Genomic DNA, 27,288 nt, shown 5'->3' on the forward strand with positions numbered 1-27,288 from the left:
GCAGCCAATTGATATGGGTTGATAAGTGTGTGTAAACCAGGTGTTGTGTGTGTGTGTGTGTGTGTGTGTGTAGCTGAATTAATTTGTAATATTTATAACACTACTACCTTAATTTTTATTACGAAATACAACAAGAAAGTGTCAGACACTTAGTGAAGTGAAAATAAAAAAAAAATCTCCGACAGGCAGAGATGTAACGCGAGTTGCACCACGTCTGAATGAACCCACATTTAAAAGAACTCTACTGAAAAGTAAGTCCAAACCGAAGTCATAACAAACCTGAAGCTGAAGAAACCCTAAACATTAACGTAAAAGACCCGCAAACCTGATTGACTGAAGGACAGACGGAAGGGTCAGTGAGTGAGACGAGCAGAGTGGAGTTGCTGTCGGACATAATCAGACAGCAACACATCTGTATGTGTGTAGGGGAGGAGCGCTGTGACTGACACAGAACTCAGACACAGTCAGCTATCCAATGAGGTTTTTCATCAAACCACATTCAAAATCTGAACATAGGGGGTGTATATCATATCGTGAGTAAACTATTTTGTTACTCCCCTAGCAAACGGGCCTTAAAGGGGACATATAAAAAATCCATGCATATGAGGTAACTTGAGTGTCTTCCGGCACACAAAAAGTGAAATAAACCCATCCAGTCTTTTGTGGTCTGTGTAAGTCTTACAACACAGAGAGAAGTGCTCCGTTTCAAATGTTCTCAGTTTGTGACGTCACTAGTTGAATTGGGAAAGAAAATACCCTTCCCTCCACTGGTATCTCCACCCATGGACTCCACCCCCAACCGGATAAAAGGTTTTGCAAAAGTCCGCCATTGTTTTTCATGCTAGCAAAGGAGTAATGGCTACCAGTAAAACGAAATACAGAACTTGCTTGGTTTTAGGTTGCAAAGACCAGCATGTGGCTTTACATCGAACTCTGTTTTGGCACACCTTGCGGAAGAGAGGGGCTGGGCGAGGGGGAGGTTTTTGCAACTCCAGGGGGACACACCCCAAAACAGAGCGCTCTGAAAGAGCTGGATTATACAGGGTCATAAACCTCCCCTGCTTGATTCATGTTATGTTTTGACCAAACCCCAGCACAGATATGTCATTCAGACCACAGGGAACTGTTTTAAATGGTGAAAAATGGGTATAATATGTCCCCTTTAATATGTAGGGGGAAAAAAAAACATCAAATCTGGCAACCCCAACCACTGCCAGAGGAAGCAGCACCAGCAGCTCTACCTCAGATTCTGTCTCCACGATTATCACAACATCTCTGTATGATCATTTAAAATAATTTTATGAAAAGGTCAGTGATCAATCAGGTGTAAAATGGTTCCATTTTTGTAGCAACTGCAAACATCAAATTTGTAGTAGCTGCAGCCTTCGCCCTACAGTATATTTTCAAAAACATGAGGAAAAACTTGCTCATGAATGGTATTTTTAATGAGAAATTATGAAGTTTATCTAGTCCCGCCCCTTCGACTATCAGTGACCAATTCTCACATACAGTTTATAAAACTGTAACACAAAATGAATAAGTCAGTGATTTCCTTCCTCGCTATGCTCGTATGAATCAGATAGTATTAAGCCTAATTTAAGGTTCTGCGTAAAACCCCCGTCAAGTCGACGCCTTGACACGTAGTCAGCTAGGGCTGTGATTGGTCAGCTCCAAACCTCAGCCCCCATCCCTGCCTTTTCTAGTCACACCGCCATGTTTCAACTTTTTATGTAGCGATACGAGAGTTGTTTCTACAGTGGATTGTCACAGAGAGATCTGAGACAGACTAAAAGTGCCAGAGTTTTATTATTTCCTTTCATGGTTGCAGCACGTGAAGCACCATCAATCACAAACAAAAGGTGTGCGTTATTATCTGTTATCGCTACTACTGCCTCGTCTCTGTACCTACTGTGTGTTTGTGTGTTTCATTGACAGTAAATAATGACCAACATGCTTGTAACAATTCACCTGTCTCTTCCAAGGCAATTAAGCTACAACACACTCTTGGGTAACGGGCGGATCTGTCTACCAGCAGGGGTGAATACCAACACATATACAAATAAACAAAAATAGCTGTGACTTTAGTTATTAGCTGTGTATTTCAGTTCAGACAGTTTAATGCATAACCCACCCCAAACGCTCGAGCGTAAACCCATGTACAAACAAACACAAAACTACGCACTAAGGCGCGAGGAAAACTATAGTTTGGCAGTTTGTAAAATGTCAGTGAACCTGGAGTCCAAACCAGAAGCCTTGTTCCCACCGCAGGTTCGGTCCTATGGGGTAAAACAAACACGCTTATAGAAACAGGTAGCTGGCTATGTGGCCATAGGCAGCCTGTTGACTCACAAACACGAAGAGACTGCCCTCCCGTGCATCCGAAGTTGGACCAGATGATCCCAGCTTACTCAATCGTCCACCCGTCAATGGACGATTGAGTAAATCAAAGGGTACAATCCACAAAGAGGTTAGCTCCACGGCATCGCTCTGGGCAGTGTCAAGTTGGCGTGTGACGTCACATCACCCAGCGCGTCCGCGCACGCGACCTGTTCCCCTCATGTAGCGTTTCAATAATACAACAGTGCTAACAAAAATTATCATAATTAAATGATTTTATATCCTCTGTGACCAGGTTCTGCACAATAAATGACATTTTAAAGGGTTTGGTTTACACACCTGTAGGCATCCAATGTGGTCCTTACATGCTGTGGAGGGTGACAGAGTAGCAGACATGACGTTATGTTTAAAGCAATCTTTACAGCGCTGTCCCGCTCCAACTCCCCGTGGACGCGGTTACCTTGCTGCTCTTGGGTCCCCTCACCCCCGGTGTGACTGTTGACCGGACCAGTCGACAGTCCGTTTGATACACTTTTATACTTTGTTTACGAGTTTCCTCTGTTTATAAAAAATAACAGTGCACGTTTTGAAACCGTTGTTTTAATGTTTGTGTCCAACAAAACACACATGGTTTGGTACAGTAGGTTTAACCAATAGTAATAATCTAGAAATAAATTACATTTTAAGATGCTTAAAAGACATAAAACATATATTTCTGTGACCGGAAGATAAACAAGGACATTTTAATGCTTATTTGTAACAACAACACACAGCCACAACCCCCTAGCAGCAGGGTGGCCAATCGCATAGCGAGGCGTTCCTTCCACGCAGAAGTGAAAGGGCCAACCTCCATGTCACGTTGAGGGCATTCCCCCGGCGTAGGTCCTGACGCTGAACCTTAAACCAGGCTTTAGTTTGTATTGTTTTTTTTTTAAGTATAATCAAATTTGTTCAAAAAATAATAATATAACATTTTGAAGTTGTGTGGAAGAAATACATAAAATTACAATAAACTATGCAAAACACACACAAAATGAGCAAAATGAAGGGAAAACATTCAAAATGAGAACCAAAAGCACAAAACAAAGCTCTTTGTTGTTTTCAGTGTTAATGCCCAGATTGGTTATTATTCACATGTTTGTGGCTCCACTGTGATAACAGTTGCCCTTCTCTGCTCAATGTTGTTGATTCATTGTTTGGTTGGATGCGTGTTGATGATGCTCACAGAAGTCACAGGCTCTCGTTTATTGAAGAAAAACCAATAGAAAAATAAAATCTCTGATACAAAGGCAGTGTCTTTAGGAGTAAAACAGAAGGACTGTAATAGTGAGCACAGTTTAACAGCTGATACTTCTGCTGAGGCCAAGGCGTTTCCTTGAGCCTTTGTGCACATTCACACACACTGTTTGGAGAGGACACGGAGGTGGAGCAGACAGGGAGGGAGTGATGGACTTTTCAGGTAACTTCCACTCTTTGGGTCTGCTGGAGTATTCATACAGATCCTTTCTGAATGCACTGACAGTGTTCTGTTCCTTCTTAAAGAAGATGATGTAACACTTTGGGAAGAAATGGCAGCTGAGGATACCGTAATTGGAGATGAGAATGACCACCATTTCTACAGCTGGCAAATATACTCCTGTGGTGGTCACGTAGATGGGGATGAAGATCAGCCATGAGATGAGATACAGCAGCATGCTAAAGGTAATGAAGCGTCCCTCGTTGTACTGCTGTGGCAGTTTACGTCCTTTGAAAGCGCAGATGAAGCAGACAAATGCGAGGACGGCGATGTAGCCCAACATCACCCCAAACGCCAAGTGTGAGCCCTCGTGACAGGCCTCCAGCAGCGTGGTTGGATTCCCGGTGATAGAATAGCCAGGACTCTTCAGAATCAGCCAGCAGATACAGGTCGCGACCTGCAGAGCTACGCACACACTGACGATGACGTAGGGCTGGTGGAGTTTCCTCAGCAGCTCCTGCAGTTTGGGGTTGAACTGGAAGGCCAACAGGATTTGAATGGTTTTGACCAAGATGCAGGAGACGCACAGGGTGAAGCTGATCCCATAGAGAACCTGTCGAGCTTTGCACTGGAGGTCATTAGGTTTGCCTACAAACAGCACTGCACTGATGTAACTGACAACTAAGGAGAAGAGGATGACCTGGCTCAGCGGCCCTCCAGCAGCCCTCACCACAGGAGTGTTCCTCCACCGCAGGAACAACGCAGACACCAGCAGAGCCAGGACAATGCCCAGTGCAGAGAAGCTCAGCAGAACCACAGCGAAGCCATCCTGCCACGAGAAGAAGAGCAGGCGCTTTGGGATGCAGCCAGAGCTGCCTTCAGGAGACCACTCAGTGCTCGTGTTACAGCTCAGACACTGGCTCATATCTACAGGAAGCACAAAGAAACATCACATATAGGAAATCTCCTGAAAGATGTCACAAAAATTTAATCATCAACATTCATGTCAGCATTTAGAGTAATGACCAATCTGAGCATTAATATAGAAAAGAACAAAGGATTGTTTTTGAATCCTTTTTGTTTATCTTTTTTATGTAATTTGGTATGTTTTATAAGTAATTCTTGTGTATTTTGGATATTGTTTTGTATTGTTGTTATTTTTGCATGTTTTTGTAGTCATTTTGCATATTTTTTTAGTCGCTGTGTATTTTTTTGTAACTGTGGGTTTTTAGTGTATTTTTTATGTCATTCTATCTGTTTTTTATATAATATATAAATACATAATTTTTCATTTTTGTTGCCCTTCTTTATATTTACTTGATGTTTTTGTAGTCTGTATTTTTTGTTGGTATGCTACAAATCTAGATTACCTCCCTTCCGGGATTTAATCAGTGTGTGCTGTCCTACAAAGCTCGCTGGAGCCTAATCACTATGGCAATTAATGCTAAATGACTAACCTGGTTGCAACCAGGTTTTTTCCGGCTTGGATGAAAGCCACGCTTCCTGACCAATCAGATCTCTTAGAAAACAACATTGCCCGTTGATAGAAGATCCTGGTTGGTGCAGATCTGACAGCTGAGTTTAGTAAAGAAGATCATTAATGATAAATACAATTCTTTCATTTACCGATGACATCCTTGAGGAAAGATATAGATTTTTTATCTAATAGACTGATCTACAGTCAGCTGATGAAGCCTGCGTCTCGATCATATGAAATTAATAATTAATTAATTAATTAATTAATTAATTAATTCATAGGCTGACTGCCTTAGCAGGGACATATGTTAAACAATGTGCTCTCATCTCTCATCCCAGTGTGTGTGATAGAGGTCTACTTGAAAAAAAACACGTGTGTGCTGTAATAAATTTTAACTGCAGAGCGCTGTCTGTTTATCATTCCTGCCTTTTCTGTAACAACAGTGTTGTCTTTAGTCTGAATTATGAATTTAATTATTCATCATTTTAAACTTCAGCAACCTGGTCGGTACTAAGTTATGAAGTGGATCAGATCTGATCGAGTATAAAAGCTCCGCCTCCTGCTGTGTGCTGCACTACTTCACTGTTGCTCTTCACTGTCATCATGGATTTATATTCATCATATTTGTTTGTGATCATAAACTGTTCCTTTGTTCATTGTAAAGACGCTCAGTCTGCCACTTATTTTCATTGATTGGTCAGACGCTGCAATCTCCACCCTTTTCATGTGCACGTGCACAGTGAGGCTGTGGTTTAAATTAGCGATTGATTATCGGGGATCGACATTCGTAAAACAGCTCCTATCTGACAGAGAATATTTGGTTAGTTGAAGCCAGCTAATGAAGATGAATCCAATCTAAATTCGTGACATACTGTAGGTCCTTTATGATTTATGTTTTTTGGAGTCAGTTTGTTTGTTTTTATGTAATTTTTGGATGTTTTTAGAGGAATTCTTGTGTATTTGGTTATCGTTTTGTATTGTCATTTTTGTGTTTTTGGAGTAATTTTGCATTATTTTGTGATATTGTTTTGTTGATGTGTGTTTGTAATTTTGTATTTGTTTTTAATGGAGAGATATATTTCCTCTTCTTTTGGCATTGTTTAGGGGTTTCCACAGCACATCATCGTCCTTCCTCTGTCTCCTGTTCAACAATGTCCTTTATGTCCTCCTTCACTGCCTGGCAGCTCTGTCCCTGACATCTTCGTTATCATCTCTCCAATAAAGGACCAAACCACCGCAGCGTCGTCTCTCTTAAACGTCCAGTATTATGCTATTTTTCACTCATCTCCAATTGTTCTAAGAACCCCAACAACATAGCATTTGAGGTTTATTTTCCCAAACTCACCTGTTTTATGGAGTTTTAGCTCTCTGAAAAGTCACTGGGCTAAACACTGGGATAGTCAGTGGAATTAACTCAAGTCACTGGGATAAACACACACGCTGAAGCACAAACACGTCAGATCATCCCATAAAGGCAATATAAGGCAATATAATGGCTACTAAAAATGGAACTGATTGTGAACGCACTTGCTGCGCCGCAGGGAAATAATCTTTCAACAATCAGCTGTTTCAAACACTCACATAAGATGCTACGTCGCTTTCTTGTCCTTCGAGCCTCTTATGACCACAGAAATAGTCCATTTAACACAATCATCGCTTTTTTTGTCCAACTGCTGCATCACATTGGGTCACAAACACGTCAGATCATCCCATAAAGGCAATATTAGGTGGCTTAACGGTTGCTAAAAATGAAACTGATTGTGAGCGCTCTTTGTTTTATCTATATACTGGATTATCTATACTGAACGGAAAGATATTAACTGTAACATCAACTTGCCATCGCTATGTTTGTTTTACCTGTGATGTAGTTTGAGAGGGAGGAGCTCACATTCTTATGTAGGGTAGGAGGAGTCAGGATTGTCAGGACAAGGAGTTTCCGCTTAGTGATGTCACAACGCACACTGTTTGGAGCTGACTTTTAACAAAATGTGGAATAGAATAGAAACAGAACTTTTTCAACTTTGTCCCTCTGAATGAGGCTAAAGGAATGTATATCACTGTAGCAAAACCATTTTACAGGTAAAGTGAATTTTTCACAATACTATCCCTTTAACTTCCCACCAAACTGTCCTCCTTGAGCTGTCCCTGTGATGGACTGAGCTTATCCTCAGCTCTTCTGCTCAGTGGTACCCTCCCAGAACTGGCAACAGAAAAACATCAAAGGAAGCTTTGTTTAACTGGTTGTATGCAGGCCAGTCTTTGAACTTCTATAATCTCTGCCCAGTTTGTGTTCCACAGAGATGTGATCATGTGTTTTTCCTGCTGATGCGGCGTGTCTGCCAGGCTGTAGACAGAAACTCAACTAAAACGGGCAAATGTAGACACTATTATAAAGGACCAAACAAACCGGGGAAAAGAGGGGAACGGGAAGAGAAAAAAAGAAAGAAAAGAAGCTGTAGCTGTAGAAAACTCATGCAAGCTATGGGAGAATACTGAAAGTCCACACAGGAAAGAGCCACACTGTGTGTGTCACCTGTGCTGTTAGAGTAGTAGTTCTCGGTGCAGTTGGTGCACTCGTAGCAGCAGGTGTGCTGACCCTCTGCGGTTTTCTTGAACTCTCCAGGTAAACAGCTTTCAGAGCATTTGGAGACGATGTGCTTAAAAACACAGACACATCGTCATCGTCAGGCTTCAATTCTCTCTGCTGTCTTTTTACTCTTATCTTTATTATGTGTGGATTTTGTCTTTTGGATTGTCTCATATTCACACTTGACATGTACACACATTTTTGAGTTGAGTTTTGTGTGTGTGTGTGTGTGTGTGTGTGTGTGTGTGTGTGCGTGTGCGTGCGTGCGTGCGTGCGTGCGTGCGTGCGTGCGCGTTTACTACCTACCCGTAGCTCCTTGAATTTCGTCACTGTGTGATGGTTGGTGTGAGTAAAGCTGTGGTTTTGCGGGTGATACTCTGCTACAACATCGGAGACGTGGATGCTTCCTCTGTCTGACCTCCACATCACCACATTGTAGCCCAGGTTAATGTCTCCTCTGCTGTCAAACCTGTAGTTCTTTCCTCTGACCGTAAACTCTTCCATCCACAGGGCTTGGAGAACCTGCATAAAGCAGCAAGGCCCAATGGAATAATAAGAGGTACAGCTACCCTGACACCAGCACAGGGCTGCAATAAACAATATGTGAATCCGTTTTAAGTTCATGATAGAAATATGAAATGGAAATCCACATTACTTAAGATACAAAGTACAAAGTTGATAGTTACACATTATGTTTCAGTCACGCAGCATCACTGGTTTCAAATATATCCTACCCTGTTGGAATGAGCCTCAAAAAGAGTTCAGATGAGCAATCAGGAATTCATTTCTAGAGTTTCTTTGCCTTCTGAAATAATCCCATATTGCATCAGAGGGAAATAATTTTACTATTTACAGTATCTCACAAAAGTGAGTAATCCCCTCCTATTTCTGCAAACATTTAATGATATCTTTTCATGGGACAACACTGAAAAATTTACACTTTGATATTATGTAAAGTTGTCAGTGTATAGCTTGTATAACAGTGTAAATTTACTGTCCCCTCACAATAACTCAACACACAGCCATTAATGTCCTGGCAACAAAAGTGAGTACACCCCTAAGCAAAAATGTCCACATTGGGCCCAATTAGCCATTTCCCCCTCCAGTGTCATGTGACTTGTTAGTGTTACAAGGTTCAGGTGTGAATGGGGAGCAGGTGTGTTAAATTTGGTGTTATCACTCTCACGCTCTCTCATACTGGTCACTGGAAGTTCAACATGGCATCTCATGGCAGAGAACTCTTTGAGGATCCGAAAACAAGAATTGTTGCTCGACATAAATATGGCCTAGGCTATAAGAAGATTTTGCCAACACCCTGAAACTGAGCTACAGCATGGTGGCCAAGAGCATAGAGCGGTTTAACAATACAGGTTTGACTCAGAACAGGCCTCACCATGGTCGACCAAAGAAGTTGAGTGCACGTGCTTAGCATCAAATCCAGAGGTTGTCATTGGGAAATATGAGTGCTGCTAGCATTGCTGCAGAGGTTGAAGGAGTGGGGGGTCAGCCTGTTAGTGCTCAGACCAGAAGGAAACTTCTAAAGATGAGGCACAAGAAAGCCTGCAAACAGTTTGCTGAAGACAAGCAGGCTAAGGACATGGATTACTGGAACCATATCCTGTGGTCTGATAAGTCCAAGATAAACTTGTTTGGTTCAGATGGTGTCAAGTGTGTGTGGCAGCAACCAGGTGAGGAGTACAAAGACAAGTGTGTCTTGTCTATAGTCAAGCATGGTGGTGGGAGTGTCATGGTCTGGGGCTGTATGAGTGCTGCTGGCACTGGGGAGCTACAGTTCATTGAGGGAACCATGAATGCCAACATGTACTGTGACATACTGAAGCAGAGCATGATCCCGTTCCTTCACAAACTGGGCCTCCAAAGCAACCACTGCCTTACTAAAGAAGCTCAGGGTAAAGGTGATAGACTGGCCAAGAGTGTCTTCAGACCTAAACCCTATTGAGCATCTGTGAGGCACATCCACCAGCTTCGTGATGTTAATGTCGGCGCCAGGCAGTATTAAATAGGGGGGCATTAGGAAAACTGCGGGGGGCACAAAAACACTCCCCCCACCCCACCCCCCAGCCGCACACCAGCTTTATGTGCATAGTATGCAGCAGAGGTGAAAGAAAGAAGGTAGACATTATTGGCTGTGGGTTGAGTTATTGTGAGGGGACAGTAAATTTACACTGTTATACAAACTCACTAATTTACATTGTATCAATGTGTAATTTCTCTAGTGTTGTCCCATGAAAAGATATAATTAAATATTTGCAGAAATGGAAGGGATGTATTCACTTTTGTGAGATATGTTTTCTATTCTTGGGGAGAACCGAGCCAACCCATTGAACTGTTTTAACCTTTGCCGTTACTAATTCAGAGTAGGGCTGAAACGATTCCTCGAGTAACTCGAGTAATTCGAATACAAAAAAGCCTCGAGGCAAATTTTCTGCCTCGAGGCTTCGTTTAATTCACGTTGCCATGGTATCACTCCCGCTTTGAAGACCACTCCGCAGCTCCGAGATCATTGTTTCACACGGACTGTAATACTGACGCGCATTTAACAAGTGACGGTATTTATTTTGCTCACACACAAACAATGGCCGAAAATGAAAGAAGTTCTTTTAAAAGACAGAAAATGTCCAAGGTGTGGAATCATTTTACGCTGCGTAAAGCGGACAACATGGTGCAGTGTATTTACTGCAAAACGGACCTGGCGTACCATAACAGTACATCCTCGATGCTGCAGCACCTGAATAGAAAGCACCCCCACGTTAACAGTGCTTCTCCGAGCGGACTCGGCCCGTCAACAAGGTAACGTATTTTTACGATTACTAACTGACACTATCGCTTTTCAGAATATTTGTGCAGTGCTTGTAATTATTAATAGCCTGTCATGAGCTGACAGTGCCAACAAGGCATGACAAATAACGAGAGAGAAAATGCACCAAAATCTCATTAATTTATCCCTCCTCACCGCAAACTCCGCTCGCGGGCACATGCACGCGCGCGCGAGCACACACACACACCAGTGGCGGCTGCTGGTCTTTCATGCAGGGGAAGCTCATTTTCTGCCTACTTCAGAAAATGTATCTGTTTATTTAAATGTGAATTCTAGTAGAATTCACATTTTGTTGTCAACAACTATATTTGTAGATTATCACACACGCACGCGCGTAGCTGCTGCGCGCTGGAGTGTGAGTGTTTGGTCAAAAGTCTCACAACACAAGCAGTAACAGTCTCCACAAACACCAAAAACAGACACTAGGTTTGTCAGAAGTTGATTCGCTATGAGAGGATCAGCAAAGTCTCCGTGTCAACACAGAGCAACGGACTGAAATATTTGAAAAACCCGCCTGTGTGCTTATAACGTCATACTCTCTGATTGGCTCATTTCGCTGTCAATCAAAATTGAATTAGCCTCAGACAGATCATCCAATCATCATCCATTATTCCAGCGTCCGGAACAGACAGATCCAGCCCACTGCTCCATAGACCTCCTGTGAAGCCCGGCGTCCGATGGGCGGGACTAAGTGCGTCATAACCGAGCATTTATCCAATGAGCGTCTAGTTTGACTGCAGTGGATAAACCCCTAAATACTCTACCAACCACCATTTGCTCGTTTAAAGGCTTGCACATGCAAGTTCTCTTTTTTTCTGTTTTGTACCTGTACATTTTTTGTTATTTATTTTTTGTCCTCATATGGGCTTTCACAGAAAGATTTGTTAAACAGGCTTAGTTTTGGAGCCAATTGTTAAGCGTGAAGTGTTGAGTTTAAATAAAAACGCTTTTTGAGAGGAATAACAGTCAATTGCATGCTCATTTTAAGAGGCCTTTTATGTTGCATTACACACTATTGATATAGTTATTTAAAAACACAAAAGTGTAATTTATTCGATTACTCGATTAATCGATGGAAAAATCGACAGAATACTCGATTCCAAAATTATTCGATAGTTGCAGCCCTAATTCAGAGACAGTAATGAAACTGACTCCTATCCCAGCAAAACAAAGCTTTGCTATTCATTTGAAACTTTGTTCTTTTAGGGGTGTATTTCATTAAACCCAGCTCAGGAATATTTCCAGGTTTAACGTAAGAGTCCGGCTCAGTGAAGCCGGGTTCTACCAGGTTTCAACAAGTATAAAACCCCGTAGTTGCCATGGAAATAATCTGTGCCGCAAACCTGCTTCACCCAGGTAGGCTTGGTTTATCTGCAGATGCACTCATAAAACCACGTCATTATTTTAAAAGATGTAATTTTGTAGTGCCTTAAAACACTCAACAAAGATCTACCAATAGAAAAAGGAGTCAAAAAGACTTCTGTTTTACATTTTCTTGATATCTACTGATTTAATGCAGTATTTTAAAAGGAAATTAAACAAAATATAATGGTAAATGTTTAATTATGATTAAGTGTTATACAGTAAAGGAAATAAAATTGAAAAGTGTTTCATTTGAAAATTTGAATGAAATAAAACTCTGCTGTTGTGCATGGGTATAATACTATCACATTTACTGAAACATTACTTTCACCCATGCAGACACATAAATACCTCCCAGGGTTGGACTCTGCCCGCCGTCCTACAGTCTCTCCTCTGACACACTGAAGCCACAGCCTGTGCTATGGCACTCACAGCCATCTCAATGCCGAAAACACCGTCTGCAGAAATGTGTTTCCTGAGGATGGATAAAGCTTTGGATGGATGATCAATGTTTGAAGACATATTACTGCTGCTCAGCTTTGAGTAGAACTCCTTCAGGAAAGAGTTATTTTCCATGTAATTGTGCTCTGCTGTCTCCAGTCTGTTCAGGTACTCATTGAAGGATGTCAAATTCTCTTTTTTGAAAGCAAAGCCCACAACGTGTCCGATATCTTCCAGAGATAAGTTGCCCCTCACAGAGCTGCTGGAGGACCAGCTGTCACTTGCTACCCACACTCTTCTCATGGTGTGCAGGGCGAGTCCTTCTCTCACAGCTTGGTCATGGAGTTCCTGATACAGAGCTTTCATGAGAGAAGGCTTAGCAAAAGACACAATGACCTGGACCTTATGGTTGGTGAGGATGGTTTCAGCAGCCTTCGTCATGGTGGAGCTCAGATCCTCTCTGCTCACAGAGCGAGGTAAAACCAACTTGAAGGCCACACAGATTCCCATCTTAGAGGCTTGACTGCTGAAGTGATCTAGAGCTGATCGGCCGTAGTCTCCATCTGAGATGACGACTCCTACCCAGTTCCAGCCATAGCTTCTAAGCAGATTGGCCATGGCAGCTGTCTGATGCTCGTCGTTAGGTATGGTCCTCAGGAAGGAGGGGAAGCGCTTCTTATCGCTCAGAATCACCGCAGTGGACGAGTAACTAATCTGCAAACATAGAGTCAAAGATGATTCATACTAAATAAAAACAATGTTATTCATTTTTCTCAAAAAGTAACTAAACCTTGAGGTTTTGGCTGATGTATTATGTGCATCTAGGTTGAAAATAAAAAAAATAAATAATACCTTGCTTATGGGCGGAGCTTCAGCAGCAGTTAGAACACACCTTGTCTTTACTTTAAAATATAAAAAAAAAACAATCTTTGCTATCCTAACTACTCAGTATTCACTATAGCTCTCATTCATAATTATCTCAATCCAACCTACTCACCACAGATTGGAGAGTCCACAGGTAATAGTTTTAGGAGGAGCGGGGCTAACAGTGACGTAAAAAGCCAACAAAACATCACAAAATACTTAGCCACTAGCAACATTCTATTTTAATAGGCTGGTTTCAACCCATAGAGGGCAGTCACTCTTACATTTTTACAACAAAATGTAACAAATTCAAATGCTTTGATTCATGTCCAACTGTTCTTGACATTTTAGTCAATCAACAACTCTACTTTATACTAAATGCATTTGTTTTCAGCAGAAAAGGTGATCTCGGGCTTTAGTTACATTTTAAGTTGGTGGAAACACCCCTTCTTACAGATTGCTGCCAAGCTTGATGTTAAGCATTTCTTCAGTTTTTAGTTCTAGTTTCTGCCTATGTTTGAGATGTAACAAGCACCAAAACTGGCTTTGTCATCGGTCAGATTAGTGGTGATCTTTTACAGGATGACACTGATCTGACCCCATGTCCTCCATACATCCCGTACCATGTTCCTTTGATCCCAGTCGTTGGTACAAAGTCAGATGACCATGTGGATACTTTTGATCTCTCGATGTCTTATTTGTTTATACTAACTAATAGTGTTGTAGCACTCAGAACAGTCTTGTTCTCAAGACCAAATTTTTATCTTGTCTCCCACTCGAGGGCATTTACACTCGTCTTAGTCTCGGCAGAGCTGGACTCTGGATTTTTTCTTCTTTTTCATTAACATGAACCAATGGTGGTGGTAGTAGTGTAGGGGTTGAGGAAGGTAGCTTGTAATCATAGGGTCACCAGTTCAAATCCAACCTGGGCCATCACTGTGGGATGTTGAGTCCATAACCCCAATACTCATGTTGTACGTTGCTTCAGAAAAAGGTGTCTCCTAAATTAAAATGTAATCTTGTGATAATGAGGAAAAGCACTTGGAACTGTTTTTGTATTAATTCATGTTGTAATTTGACTTCAAATATTTAGCGATAGCTCACTGATTGTTCTGCCTCATTGAAAATGTTTTCTAGTGCCTTGTGTGTCAGAAACTGGTATAAACTCAGACATCAGTCCATCTTATTAATACAACCCCTGACGAAAAATATGGAATCACCAGTCTTGGAGAATTTTCATTCAGTTTTTTAATTTTGTAGAAAAAAAGTAGATCACAGACATGCCACAAAAATGGCAACTCTCTGGCTTTAAGAAACACTAAAATTAATCAAGAAAAAAAATTGTGGTAGTCAATAACAATTGCTTTCTTAGATCAAGCAGAGGGGAAAAAAAATTATGGAATCACCCTGTAAGTTTCCATTTCCAAAACAAACTCCTGCATGAGATTAAATCTGCTCATTAGTCTGCAGTTAAAAAGGAGTGCTCACGCCTTAGTGAGCTGTTGCACAAAGCAGATTGACATGAGTCATTCATGGAATCACTCAATTCTGAGGAAAGAAGAATCATGCAAACAAAACAAAAAAAAAAAAACACTGCAACGCACTACTAGTACTTTGTTGCAGTCTCTGAGGCATCCACTTAACGAGTGACAAACTAGTCTTCATCAATCCGACTCCAACTTTCTCTGATTGCCGTTGCCAGATCAGCTTTGCAGGATGGAGCCTTGTCACGGACAATTTTCTTTAATTTCCACCACAGATTTTCAATTGGAATTAGATCCAGACTATTTGCAGGCCATGACATTGACCCTATGTGTCTTTCTTCGAGGAAAGTTTTCACATTATTTGCTCTATGGCAAGATGCATCATCATCTTTCGTTCAGCTTTTCTGGATGTGAATCCCATTCCCTTTAAGCGGTTTCTTACAGTTTGGTCACAGACGTTGACTCCAGTTTTCCGCCCATTTGTTTCTCATTTGTTTTGCTGTGCATTTTGTGTTTTCAAGACATTGCTTTAAGCTTTCTGTCTTGACGCTTTGATGTCTTCCTTGGTCTACCAGTATGCTTGCCTTTGACAACCTTCCCATGTTGTTTTTACTTTTAGACACGTGATAACTGTGAACTACCAACATCTTTTGAAACATTCCGTGATGATTTACCTTCTTTAAGAAGTTTGATAATCCTCTCCTTTGTTTTAACTGACATCTCTCATGTTTGAGCCATGAATGACTCATGTCAATCTGCTTTGTGCAACAGCTCACTAAGGCGTGAGCACTCCTTTTTAACTGCAGACTAATGAGCAGATTTAATCTGATGCAGGAGTTTGTTTTGGAAATGGAAACTTACAGGGTGATTCCATAATTTTTCCCTCTGTTTGATCTAAGAAAGCAATTGTTATTGACTACGACAATTTGTTGTTCTTGATTTCTTTTAGTGTTTCTTAAAGCCAGAGAGTTGCCATTCCTGTGGCATGTGTGTGATCTTTTTTTTCTACAAAATAAAAAAACTGAATGAACATTCTCCAAGACTGGTAATTCTATCATTTTTGACAGGGGTTGTATAAATAAGATCAAAAACAGTTCCAAGTGCTTTTGCTTATTATCACAAGATTACAGTTTAATTTAGTAGACACCTTTTTCCAAAGCAACATACAACATGAGCAGTTGGGGGTTAAGAGGCTCAGCACCCCACAGTGATGGCCCAGGTTGGATTTGAGCTGGTGACCCTATGATTATATGCCAGCTTCCTTAAACCCTACACCAGGGGTGGCCAATTCTGGTCCTCAAGAGCCCCTATTCAGCATGTTTTAGATGTTTCCCTCTTCCAACACACCTGATTGAATACACCAGGATCGTTACCAGGCTTCTGCAGTGCTTGATGGTGAGTTAATCATTTGAATCAGGTGTGTTGGAAGAGGGAAACATCTAAAACATGCTGGATAGGGGCCCTTGAGGACCAGGATTGGGCACCCCTGCCCTACACTACCACTTGCTTCACGTTAATGAAGCAGATCAGAGATCAGTGTTGGTCAAGACTGGTCTTGACAAAAAAGCCAGAGTCCAGCCAGGCCGAGACCGAGACAAGAGTGGGTAAAAATGCCCTTGAGTGGGAGTCTTGAGACCAAGACGGAAAACATCTTATTTTCAGATATTCAAATAATTTTGGGACTTATCAATGGCTTTTCAATACTTACAAGGATTTGTTGTTTGTAAGAATTTTGTTGTCACCTTGGTTTTGTCTTTCAAATGTATTTAAAAAGAAAACAAATTGAAATAATAATGGTTTTTAAAATTGTTTTTATGGTCTCGTCTCGGTTTTGGTCTTGACTTTATTGTGGTCTTAGGTACAACACTACTATCTAGTATAGTAAAAATGACTATTGTGCAGGTTTATACAGAGTTTTGGGACTATGAACTCTCAGGCTTGTGTGTAGAGTACCATTTGCCTTTAGCTGTTAGAGACAATAATCAAGTCGTAGTGTAGGCCTCATTGAGCAATAAATCAAAGATCATCCGCTCGGAAAAAATTGTTATTGCCACTTGAAAGTTTGTTTTGACCTCCGAAGTCACTCCACATCCCACAATGCAATGCACGAAACTTTTCTGACAATGTCAATAAACTGAGTGTTTACAGTGGAGATCATTTACATCTTTGCTTTTTTCTGTTTTCCAGCAAATTATCTTTGGTTTGTTAATCTGTGATCAACATGATATAAACATGGTGCATTGGTTGGGTTTCCTCTCATTGTCAAACACATGGCATCATTTGCTGCTTATTTTATTGCTTCTAAAAATGTATCTCTAACGGCGAATTTTATTAAATTTCAAAAGATATCAACAGAAATCTGTCACGTTGGATTACTTTTCATCACGTACTTGGGGAATCATCTGGAGAGTCAGGTGTCTGGCAACAGCAATTGACATTTCAGAGTAAGCTGCACCAATGACGGCCATGATAGGCTGCTGGCAGGCAGAGGAGCCGTTGTGGTGGCAGTCAGCTGGCTGAGTGAAGGCGGCCGTGGCTCTCAGAGCCGTGCTGACATCGGAGCAGGAGTCCAGCAACCAGTAACCCAGAGTAATGTTGGCGTCTGTCAGAGCAGGGGATTTATTCACCACCTCGATGGCATTGATCATGGCCAGAACTTTCACCAGGTGGTTTTCATCAAACCTAAGAAAGCAGCATAGTGCATTAGAGATATGTACAGAACAGGTCTATACGTTTGACTGGAGGTTGAAATTATGTAATAAAAGCTATCCGTCACATTGAGTCCACCTCTTTTCATCCCTTCCTGAGGTCGGCCTTTCTCAGGGCTATACACAGTGTCATTCCCATCTATTTCATCGTCTTATTAATAATAATAATAATAATAATGCATCAGTTTTATATAGCGCTTTATCATAGACACTCAAAGTCGCTTTACAGAATTAAGGCATTATTCTTTCACTCCACACTTAGTGGTGGTAAGCTACTATTGTAGCCACAGCTGCCCTAGGGCAGACTGACGGAAGCGAGGCTGCCATAGTGCGCCATCGGCCCCTCCGACCACCACCAACACTCACTCACACATTACGTTCATACTAGGCAATGTAGGTGAAGTGCCTTGCCCAAGGGCACAATGACAGATACCATCTGGGTGACTGCCACCCCACTGTGGCACCTGGAATTCTCAGTGGTCTCCCATCCAACTACTAACCAGGCCCAGACCTGCTTAGCTTCCGAGATCTAACGGGATCGGGCAATGACAGGCTGGTATGGCCACTTGTTCTATTTCTGCTCTTGCCTGCCTCTCTTTCTCTGTCCTCACACTGTTTCTAACAGGATGGTCTTTCTAAGCCCTGATGGTCTCATTATGCTCCAATCACTTCACTTTGTGGTTTTTTGCTGTAGAAAGGAGGTTATCGAAAGGTCTGTAAGGTTTTTCTCTACCTTCTTCCCGGATCTTTTAATTGAACAGCTCAGAGGAAAGGTGAGAAGACTAGTATAATTTCAATGTAATTTATTCTAATTACTGTTTTTGGACTCTGATTGTACAATAAATGTCAAAATATTTGCAATTCAGTTGTCCCAAAGATTTCCTCTACACCACCTTTTTTGTCATCACTATCCACACCACCCGATGCAAAAATAACACCAATGAATTCAATTTAAAATAATAAAGAAAAACTTAGCCTCTAAGTATAGCTACATTTATGAACTCTAAAACAGTGTCATGCTAAATGTGCTATGTTGTTACAGTTTTTCACATTTGTAGGAGGAGTTATTAATAATGGGTTATATGAATGAGAATATTAATTATGATTATTAATATTACTTCAACTCTTGCCAGGGTGCCACTCCTGTTAACAGGAGAACTATGTTTAAGTTTTTAGACTAAAGCCATTAATTTGAAACCAGGGAAAAGTGAATTCGAACAGCAATCTACACCATAATCACAGCCGTAATAAATCAGAGGAATCAAGAATGCAAATGAACCTATTATTACATAATTCAATCAAACAAACAATGTAAAAATTCAATTTTAATGAGATGCATTTCTAAAGATGATAAAGTGGGATTATACGTAAACAAGTGAAATCGCTATTCTAAGCAACCAACTGGGCTAACTGTTTGAATAAAAGTAAAATACATATTAGAATAAAGAAAAAGAAAAATAATGATAATGAGCTCATAAACAAAGAGGGAGAGAGACAGGAGAAACGGACAACAGATATAACATGTATCAGTGGGTAAAGCATATTATACTGTAAGTGTGTGTAGTTATGGGAGTTTGTGTTGTATGTCAGGTCTGCGGGCCTCAGCTTTCGTACCTCATAGGTAGTTCTGGTGGGATCTGGAGGCGTGAAGGCTGCAGAGCTCCATGCTCTCAGCTGCAGGAACAGAGTTCGTTTTTGAGAGAGAATGTTGCAAGTTCTGCTCTCGTTGAAAAATGTTGAGCTCAGCAAGTTGTGAACAACACCGGGTTCAGAGAGTAGCCCTTTTCAGCAGCTGGACGTTTCTAGCATCTGAATTGGAGAAATGGCACTTTAGCACACTGCGTCTGGCTCGAGATCGCGGGCAGGGCTATCGTATCGGCTGTCACGTGCTTGTGACTGTCTGTGGCTCCGGTTTGCAGCCTGGGTTCATCCTATCCAAACAAGTTGGTGTTTCCAAAAATCTAACTTGTAAAGTTAAAAATGAAATTAAACGAAAGGAATGGATGATAAATAAAACGGGGTGTGTCTGAAGATGACCAGCACCCATCAGGAACTGAATATTTGACATCTCTCTCCCTGAGGATAGAGAGATGGAGAGCGCTTGCGGCTCCGCCTTGGGTGTTACGGACAATATCGAGGAGTTACAGGCTGCAGTTTGGATCTGTCCCTCCCCGTTTCGCCGGCGTGAATCACTCTTGGGCCCACGGAGAGTCAGCTTGTGTGTTACAAGAGGAGATCACATCCCTGCGCAACAGGGGAGCGATCTCAGTGGTCCCTCCCGCTCGGTCTCTGGAGGGATTCAACTCCAGGTACTTTCTGGTCCCCAAACAAGGGGAGTCCTACGGGCCCTGAACAAGTGCCTCAGGAAATACACCTTCAGAATGCTCACGCATTCCTCCCTCTGGGGCGACAGAGCGATTGGTTCACGATTCTATCAAAGACATTGGTTTTTGAGTTCAGGAGTAAGTTAGAAAGTCCAAGGGTATATATTCTATTACAGTCCTGTGCCATCCGACAACTGAGGAGGCTTTATTGGAAATCCAGTGAAGCAAAATATTTTTCCTGGCACAGAATGTCAGAACATTATACAGTGAGTAAGATCACCTATCTCTGCCTTACATTTAAGGAAAGACATCCGTTCTATACTTGGAGAGGCGGTTTGTGTTAAATCTTAAGCTGTAACGCTCTTGTCCGGTTACATACTGATATCTTTCTTGCATTATCCTAAATGTCCTCTCACATCTCATTAGTTATCACTGCACCTAGCTCTCTCTCCCAGGTAGATCCCAGCGCCCCAGCATCAACATTTGAGCAGACCCTCAGACTATTGTAGAAGGCACTAATGGAGGCTCCCCCATCAGTGACAAGTACCCTTTTCTCCATTACTGCAACAGTCATATCAGTGAGCAAAGATGTATCTTTCATAATAAAGTAAATACCGGAAAAGATCTCTTCTTGATATGTCATATTTTTCCACAACCTGATTAAAAGACATGAGGACACCACTGTCAAAGAGATCCCTCAGGGTAGAAATTCCCTTAGCTGTCCAGTGTTTGAAAGCTGTGTCCGAAATCCCTGGTAAAAAATCTGGATTGCCAGTGATTGAAGTAAAGACCGAGGTAAGCCCCGTCCTCCCTTCCACATGCTGTGTGATCCTCCATGCTCTAACAGTGTTAACTGTAATTGGGTTGCTGCACTGCTCTTTGATAGACTTCATTTTAGTAATAAAGAGTAAATTTTCAAGAGGACAGTTAAAAAGGGATTTGTCAATACCAAGCCAAATCGAAGAAACATCGTTTTTAATCCAATCTGAAATATATCATAAATGAGCACTAAGTTGGTATTTTTTAATATCTGGTAGGTCCAGACCACCCATAGCACTTGACAATTGTAACACTGACAATCTCATCCGGGGTCTACGCTTTCTCCAACTAAAAAAACTAAACCAAGAATTCAGTTTTTTAATTGTTTTATGATTAAATAACATGGGGATCATTTGATTTGGGTAGAGCAGACACGGAAAGACATTCATTTTCAAAAGTGAGATTCTCCCAGCTATGATATAGGAAGATTAGTCCATCTCTCCAGATCCTGTCTGACTTTGTCAAAGAATGGGTTATAGTTTGTGTTAAACATCCAATTGAATTTTGGTGTGATGTATATACCTAAGTAAGTAAATCTTGTGGGGGACCACTTAAAAGGGGTTAGGGTTAGGGTTAGGGGGTCAGATTGAAGCTATCACACTGCTGTTGCAAGTTACCCAGAGGCATCACCTCGGATTTGGAAAAATTTATTTTATAACCAGAAAAGGCGAAAAACTGGTCAATAGTCTGAATTAAGTGAGGGACTGATACAGAAGGGTTTTGCATAATTAATAAAACATTGTCTTCATATAACGTAATTTTGTGTGATTTACCGCTAACGTCCAATCCGATTATTAAGGGGTCTAATAGCCTCCGCCAGCGGTTCAGACAAAGGGCAGACCTGTCTGCAACCCCTCCGGACCACAAAGTTTGCTGACCTCAGTCCATTAGATAAGACCGCAGCCATTGGCTGGGTATAAAGAACCCTCACCCACTTAACAAAATCATCACCTAAGCCAAACTGTTTCAGTGTGTAAAATAAATAAGGCCATTCAACACCTTGATATCAGCGGTAAATAGCGGTTGATAGACAAATGATTACCACTCTTAAAATGGCGGTGCGCATTGCTAAGTCAAGTGCTTACGTCAAAAAAGTGACACTTACAAGTTACCTGTTAAAACATTTAATCAGTAACTTACTCTAAGTATCACTATATTGTTAAAGAAATGTAACTGATTACTTTTGGATTACTTCAATACCAAACATTTAAATAAAAACACAAAAGGAGAGAATATGTGAAACCTACTCACTGTATTATTTTAGACAAACATAAAATCACCTTTTACAGTCACACTGTATTAAAGGAAATGTTGTAGTTTAACACAGAGTGAGAGAACCCACAGTAGTTTAAATCAATAAGGTGTCAAAAGATTATCAATTTACTCATTAGTTATGAACAATTCAGTTGAATCATTGACCTAGACCACAGACCATACTATAATGATTATTGTATGGTATATAATAATTGCCATTGTTACAGTTTTGGAATATTTGTAAAACAAAAAACCAACACCTGAAAGTGGTATGGCAGGTTTTTAACTAGTTCTATAGTTAGTTACAAATACATACCCAACATAGTAATTGTCAGTAGATGTTTTAGGTATTAACATGCTCCAGAGTAAATTAAGTAATTCTCCTACACTGGTGTCAGCATGTCTTTCATGCATCATGTAATGTACAGGTAGTGACTTTGATTAAATATGTGCCAAATACAATTTGCTGAAAATTATTTCCTTAATTAATGAATCCAGTTACCTGCATCCTGCAGCCTTCTGCCAGGATTATTTATATATTTAACTAAAACTAAAGATCATAACTTACAGCACATCCATCCATCCATTCATTTTCTGACCCGCTAACTTATAGCATAGTGCTGATGTGACAGAAAAATAAAATACACACTGCTCCATCAACTCTGCTTGGAAATCTCTTCAGTGATCAGATGTATTAAATCCAGCCCAGAGGCGTTGCAACAGGGTAGGCAACACAGGCAATTGCCTTGGGCCCCAGCGACAGCGCATCAAAAATCCCCTGCACAGGGCCCTTTCTGAGTAGTCACTGGCTAGTTGCTAGTAGGAGGCCCCAACAGATGGCAGATATCAGTGACACAACTTGAAACACCCCCGGACACATTACAGTGCTACATACCTCCCTAATGGTCCCTGCATCAACGTGCTGACGTTATCAAACACACACAGAGAAAATGAAGCGGACATCTGCCTCATCACTCATGAAAAGAAGAATTAAATAAGAAGAGGATGAAAATAAAAAACTTGATCGTGGTAAGTGAGAATGTGTAAGCTATGTGTGTTACATTGTAACAAAGTTTGTCCCAGTTAGTCCCAGGTACTTTGTCCCAAACTCCCAGTCATCCACCCAGCACCAGAAAAGTTAACTGCGCATTTAAGTCTGTGTAAAGTGAATTCAGCCATTTACTTCTAAATACAATCATAAAGTGTGTTTATATGTATATATTAATCATTCAAATTTGACAGTGTGGTTAACAACAAACTTCTGAGTTATGACAAACTTAGAGCACATATTTATTCTTACTTATTTTAACAGCTTTATGTTAAGAAATAGTCCAGCTTTGCTTACACATCATAAGTCTTGTTGCCAATGGCTGTGTACATACTGTACATTCATAGCCACACAATAAGTTAGTCCTTTGCTGACAATGATATTTTCTCCCAGAATAAAGTGTTTGTTGTCAAATGGTAAAACTGATACATCCATAAATGTTCTGCTGTAGCCTAATTGTTACATTAAATAAAATGTTAACATGAAGCATTAAAGTTGTTACTGCAAATTAATGTTCATTAATAATATGGGGTGCCAAGTGTAAAAATTTAGTATAAAAGTTGTCGCTAACACATTTCATTATTTATCTCACTTTTCTCATATTTAGCACATTTTCCTACGTTTAACACATTTAAGCACATATATAGAGGTAAAAAAAAAAAAGCATTAAATCTATATATTCAAATCTAAATCTAAATGGTATATGTTATATCTAAATGTTAAATCTATATCTAAATTTTAAATTTAAATGTTATGTTATATCTAAAGAGGTGGGTGGGACCAGTTTTGTGTGTCTCTGCTTGTGTATTGGTTGAGGTTACAAGGAGCGGGGTCAATTAGCATACCTGTATGTGTGAAACATTTAAGTTCAACATTTAGATTTAGATTTAACATTTAGATTTAAGATTTAACATTTAGATTTAGATTTAACATTTAGATTTAACATTTAACATTTAGATTTAACATTTAGATATAAGATTAAGCATTTAGATATGATATATAACATTTCAATTTAAACATTTAGATTTAACATTTAACATTTAGATTTAACATTTATATATAAGATTTAACATTTAGACTTAGATTTAACATTTAGACTTAGATTTAACATTTAGATAAAACATATAACATTTAGATTTAAAATTTAGATATAGATTTAACTTTTTGTTATAACATATACCATTTAGATTTAAATATTTAGATTTAATGCTTTTTTTTACCCCTATATACGTGGTTAAATGTTGTGTTATATGTAGGAAAATGTGCTAAATATGAGAAAAGTGAGATAAATAATGAAAATGTGTTAACTAAAACTTTTATACTAAATTTTTACACTTGGCACCCAATATAATTATTCCATACATATCTCAAATGTTTAGTGTTTCATTTCCTTTTAATTTTGGCACTCCTGTGATTCCATAATAAATGCCTAGGTTTCTAAAAATGTGCTTTGTGAAAAAAAGAACATTTTGTCACACTGAACACTGTGTTTTCAGTTGTTTTGTTGTAGTGTCTAATGATGTGTATAGTGTTTTTTGCAGGCTTTGAGCAGCTGTATTGGTGTGAAAGTTTAAATTTTGAAGAGAGAATATGTGGTTTTGTTTATGTAGCTTTAGAAAAGTGTGTTGTGTTATGAGTTTTGGGAAAATTGCGGAAATTTTTGTGAAATGTGTTTTAACAATTGAGAAAAACTAACAACTTCAAGTTATGTTACTTTGGTTTAAGCATGTGTCTATAGTGTTCAAGCAAAGTGTAAAAACTGTAACAACACAACCTGAACCAAAGAAATTGGCTGGGAGTTGATCAGAAATGGTACGACTAAGAATATATGACTTATGTTCAACAATGTGCCGGAAATTAAAAAAATGATAATAATTTACTCAGTATGGTTGGGTGTAGAAATGTAATGACTTTTTTTACTTCTTTTAAAACATACTTAAGTACAAGTAAAATTGCTGATTTAGAAATATACTCAAACTCCCCATAAAACAACTCAATTACAGTACTTTAACTCTGGAATTCAGTGTTGACGCACTGTCAGTGACAGTTTGTTCTTGTTCATTTGCTCTGTGTGTGTGTGTGTGTGTGTGTGTGTGTGTGTGTGTGTGTGTGTGTGTGTGTGTGTGTGTGTGTGTGTGTGTGTGTGTGTGTGTGTGTGTGTGTGTGTGTGTGTGTGTGTGTGTGTGTGTGTGTGTGTGTGCGTGCGTGCGTGCGTGCGTGCGTGCGTGCGTGCGTGCGTGCGTGCGTGCGTGCGTGCGTGCGTGCGTGCGTGCGTGCGTGCGTGGTGAGAGAGAGAGAGTGAACAGGCTTACATGATACATGGCTGCAGGTGAGGGGCGAAGGAAGAGATAGATTTGTTCACATCCTCGTGAATGGGAAAGATTCCTCCGATGAGAACATCTCCTGGAGCAAATGCTCCTGCCATGCTTGTGTCCATTCCAGTGCAGCATGGAGGAGAGAAGATAATGCACATCAGAATGAATGTGGCTTGATGCCCATGTGGTGCAGCAGCAGCATCCATGTCAGCAGGCTGTGTCAAGTCTCTGCGCTTCATCCTTATGAAGGAGTCTGCCTCTGATAAAGGTACACTCCCTCCTGCTTCCTCCTTCAGGTGTGTCAGTTCTCATATTCTTTCCCGAAGCCTTGCCTCCTGACGCTGAGTGACAGTGAGCTGACTCATGACTTTGACAAACAGTGTATGTTGTTGAAGGAAATGGTTTCACACTGTATGAAGAATAATGCAGCTTCTGTTAAAAAAAACTCATGAACAACTTCTCACGCACACACGCCAACAGGTGGAAAGCAGTATCAGGTGACAAGGCCTGTCATTGTTAGACATGTCAAGTTTACATTCTTTAGCTTTTAATTCAAATCTCAGAGTTGGAACGCACAGCTAAAGGTCTGAAAAACGTACTCTTTCTTCGGGACGGTTGATAACGCTCACAATTACGCATTACAATACTAGATTCATTTATTTTTTTGCAAGAAAAAACAGTTGTCACAGAAAGATTGCACTACATAGAGTAAATATCTAAAACAACAAATGTAGATATGAGAGAAAAAAAATCGAGATTGAGCGCTGCAAGGCGTATAAATTATTGTATCGCACGAGGAAGGAGGATGATTGTCGCCATATGTCCCACCCGGAGCGACTGATGCTTTTGTGCTAGCAGGTTGATCATTCTGTGTCCACATCTTTAGTGTGTAAAACAGACATAGACAACAGGCAGCTCGGGTGCCACAAATTATAAGGCCCTCCATCTAAATTTGTGAGGTTCTCAAAATAAATCCAAGAAATACTGTGGCCCTGAAAGTATTGTTGTACTTAAGACCACACTATCTGGGGATTCCAAGATGGTGGCATAGGTTGTGCTCGTGGGTTCTGGCGAGACTTTTCACTTACATTTTCACTTACCCCAACTAATAACTACAGAACCAAGTGTTGATCAGTAGATTACCTTAAAATGAGCCTGAACAACTACTTTTTGAGACAGGCAGATAAACCACTCAACTAAACCATAGAGGGAGACACTTCCAAAGACGATGCTAATGTGGAGGCGCAGCAGGCTAGTCAGGCTAGCATTGATCGGGGTAGCTTGGATGCTGATGTATACGGGATACAATGACTGAGATGACAGCCAATGTTACCAAAGCAATAAACAAGAAACTGGCACCACTACTGGAGCTGCTCAGGAAACAGGGCGATATGCTTGAGAGCCTTGGAAGCTGGCTGAACAAGTCTGAGCGGCACATCACAGCCCTCGAGGATGCAGCTGACCCGACCAACGCTAAAGTAGCAACTCTGGAGAAGACCATGAATTATCTGGTCGAGCGAGTTGCGACCTGGAAAATAGGGGCCATAGGAAGAATGCCCGGATCGTAGGGCTCTCTGAAGGGACAGAGGAAACCGACTCAACCCGGTTTTTTGAGAGCTGGCTCACCAAAGAGCTACACATTGATGCTAAAGAAGGGCGACTCAGACTTGAGAGAGCACACTGAAACCCCTCGCCTCACAGAAACCAAGACCTGTGCTTGTGCGCTTCCACAACTACCAAGATAAACAACGTGAGATGAATGCTTCATGGGAGATGGGACAAAATAACCACGCAGTGAAATACGCTGGTAACACAGATATGTTTTTCAAGGCAGTGAAAAAGCAGCTTTGCACACTTGGCGCTGAGTACAGGCAACTTTATCCAGCTTTGCTGAAGATAACTTTCCGTGGATTTAGTAAGGTGTTTGATAGCCCCAAGGAGACACAGCGCTTCGCTGACTCACTGAGGAGGAA

The 27,288-nt window shown here is 40.7% G+C and overlaps 1 protein-coding gene and 1 pseudogene across 2 annotated transcripts; both read right to left on the bottom strand.

Moving 5' to 3' along the window:
• Positions 1–3,431: 3,431 nt before the first annotated feature.
• Positions 3,432–25,583, bottom strand: LOC114478617 (G-protein coupled receptor family C group 6 member A-like). Of its 2 annotated transcripts, XM_028471793.1 has the most exons (6): positions 25,313–25,583; positions 17,238–17,529; positions 12,410–13,213; positions 8,164–8,379; positions 7,804–7,927; positions 3,432–4,720 (listed from the first exon to the last, which is right to left on the bottom strand). In XM_028471793.1, the coding sequence occupies exons 1-6, from the start codon at positions 25,552–25,554 to the stop codon at positions 3,675–3,677; spliced, it is 2,724 nt and encodes a 907-aa protein (XP_028327594.1). In that variant the 5' UTR covers positions 25,555–25,583; the 3' UTR covers positions 3,432–3,674. The 2 variants fall into 2 exon arrangements, with proteins under 2 accessions (XP_028327594.1, XP_028327595.1); XM_028471794.1 differs by lacking the exon at positions 17,238–17,529.
• LOC114478661 (uncharacterized) lies at positions 18,008–18,125 on the bottom strand (annotated as a pseudogene).
• Positions 25,584–27,288: the final 1,705 nt, after the last annotated feature.

Source organism: Gouania willdenowi, chromosome 16 (genome assembly GCF_900634775.1).
Source record: "Gouania willdenowi chromosome 16, fGouWil2.1, whole genome shotgun sequence".
NCBI lineage: Eukaryota > Metazoa > Chordata > Actinopteri > Blenniiformes > Gobiesocidae > Gouania > Gouania willdenowi.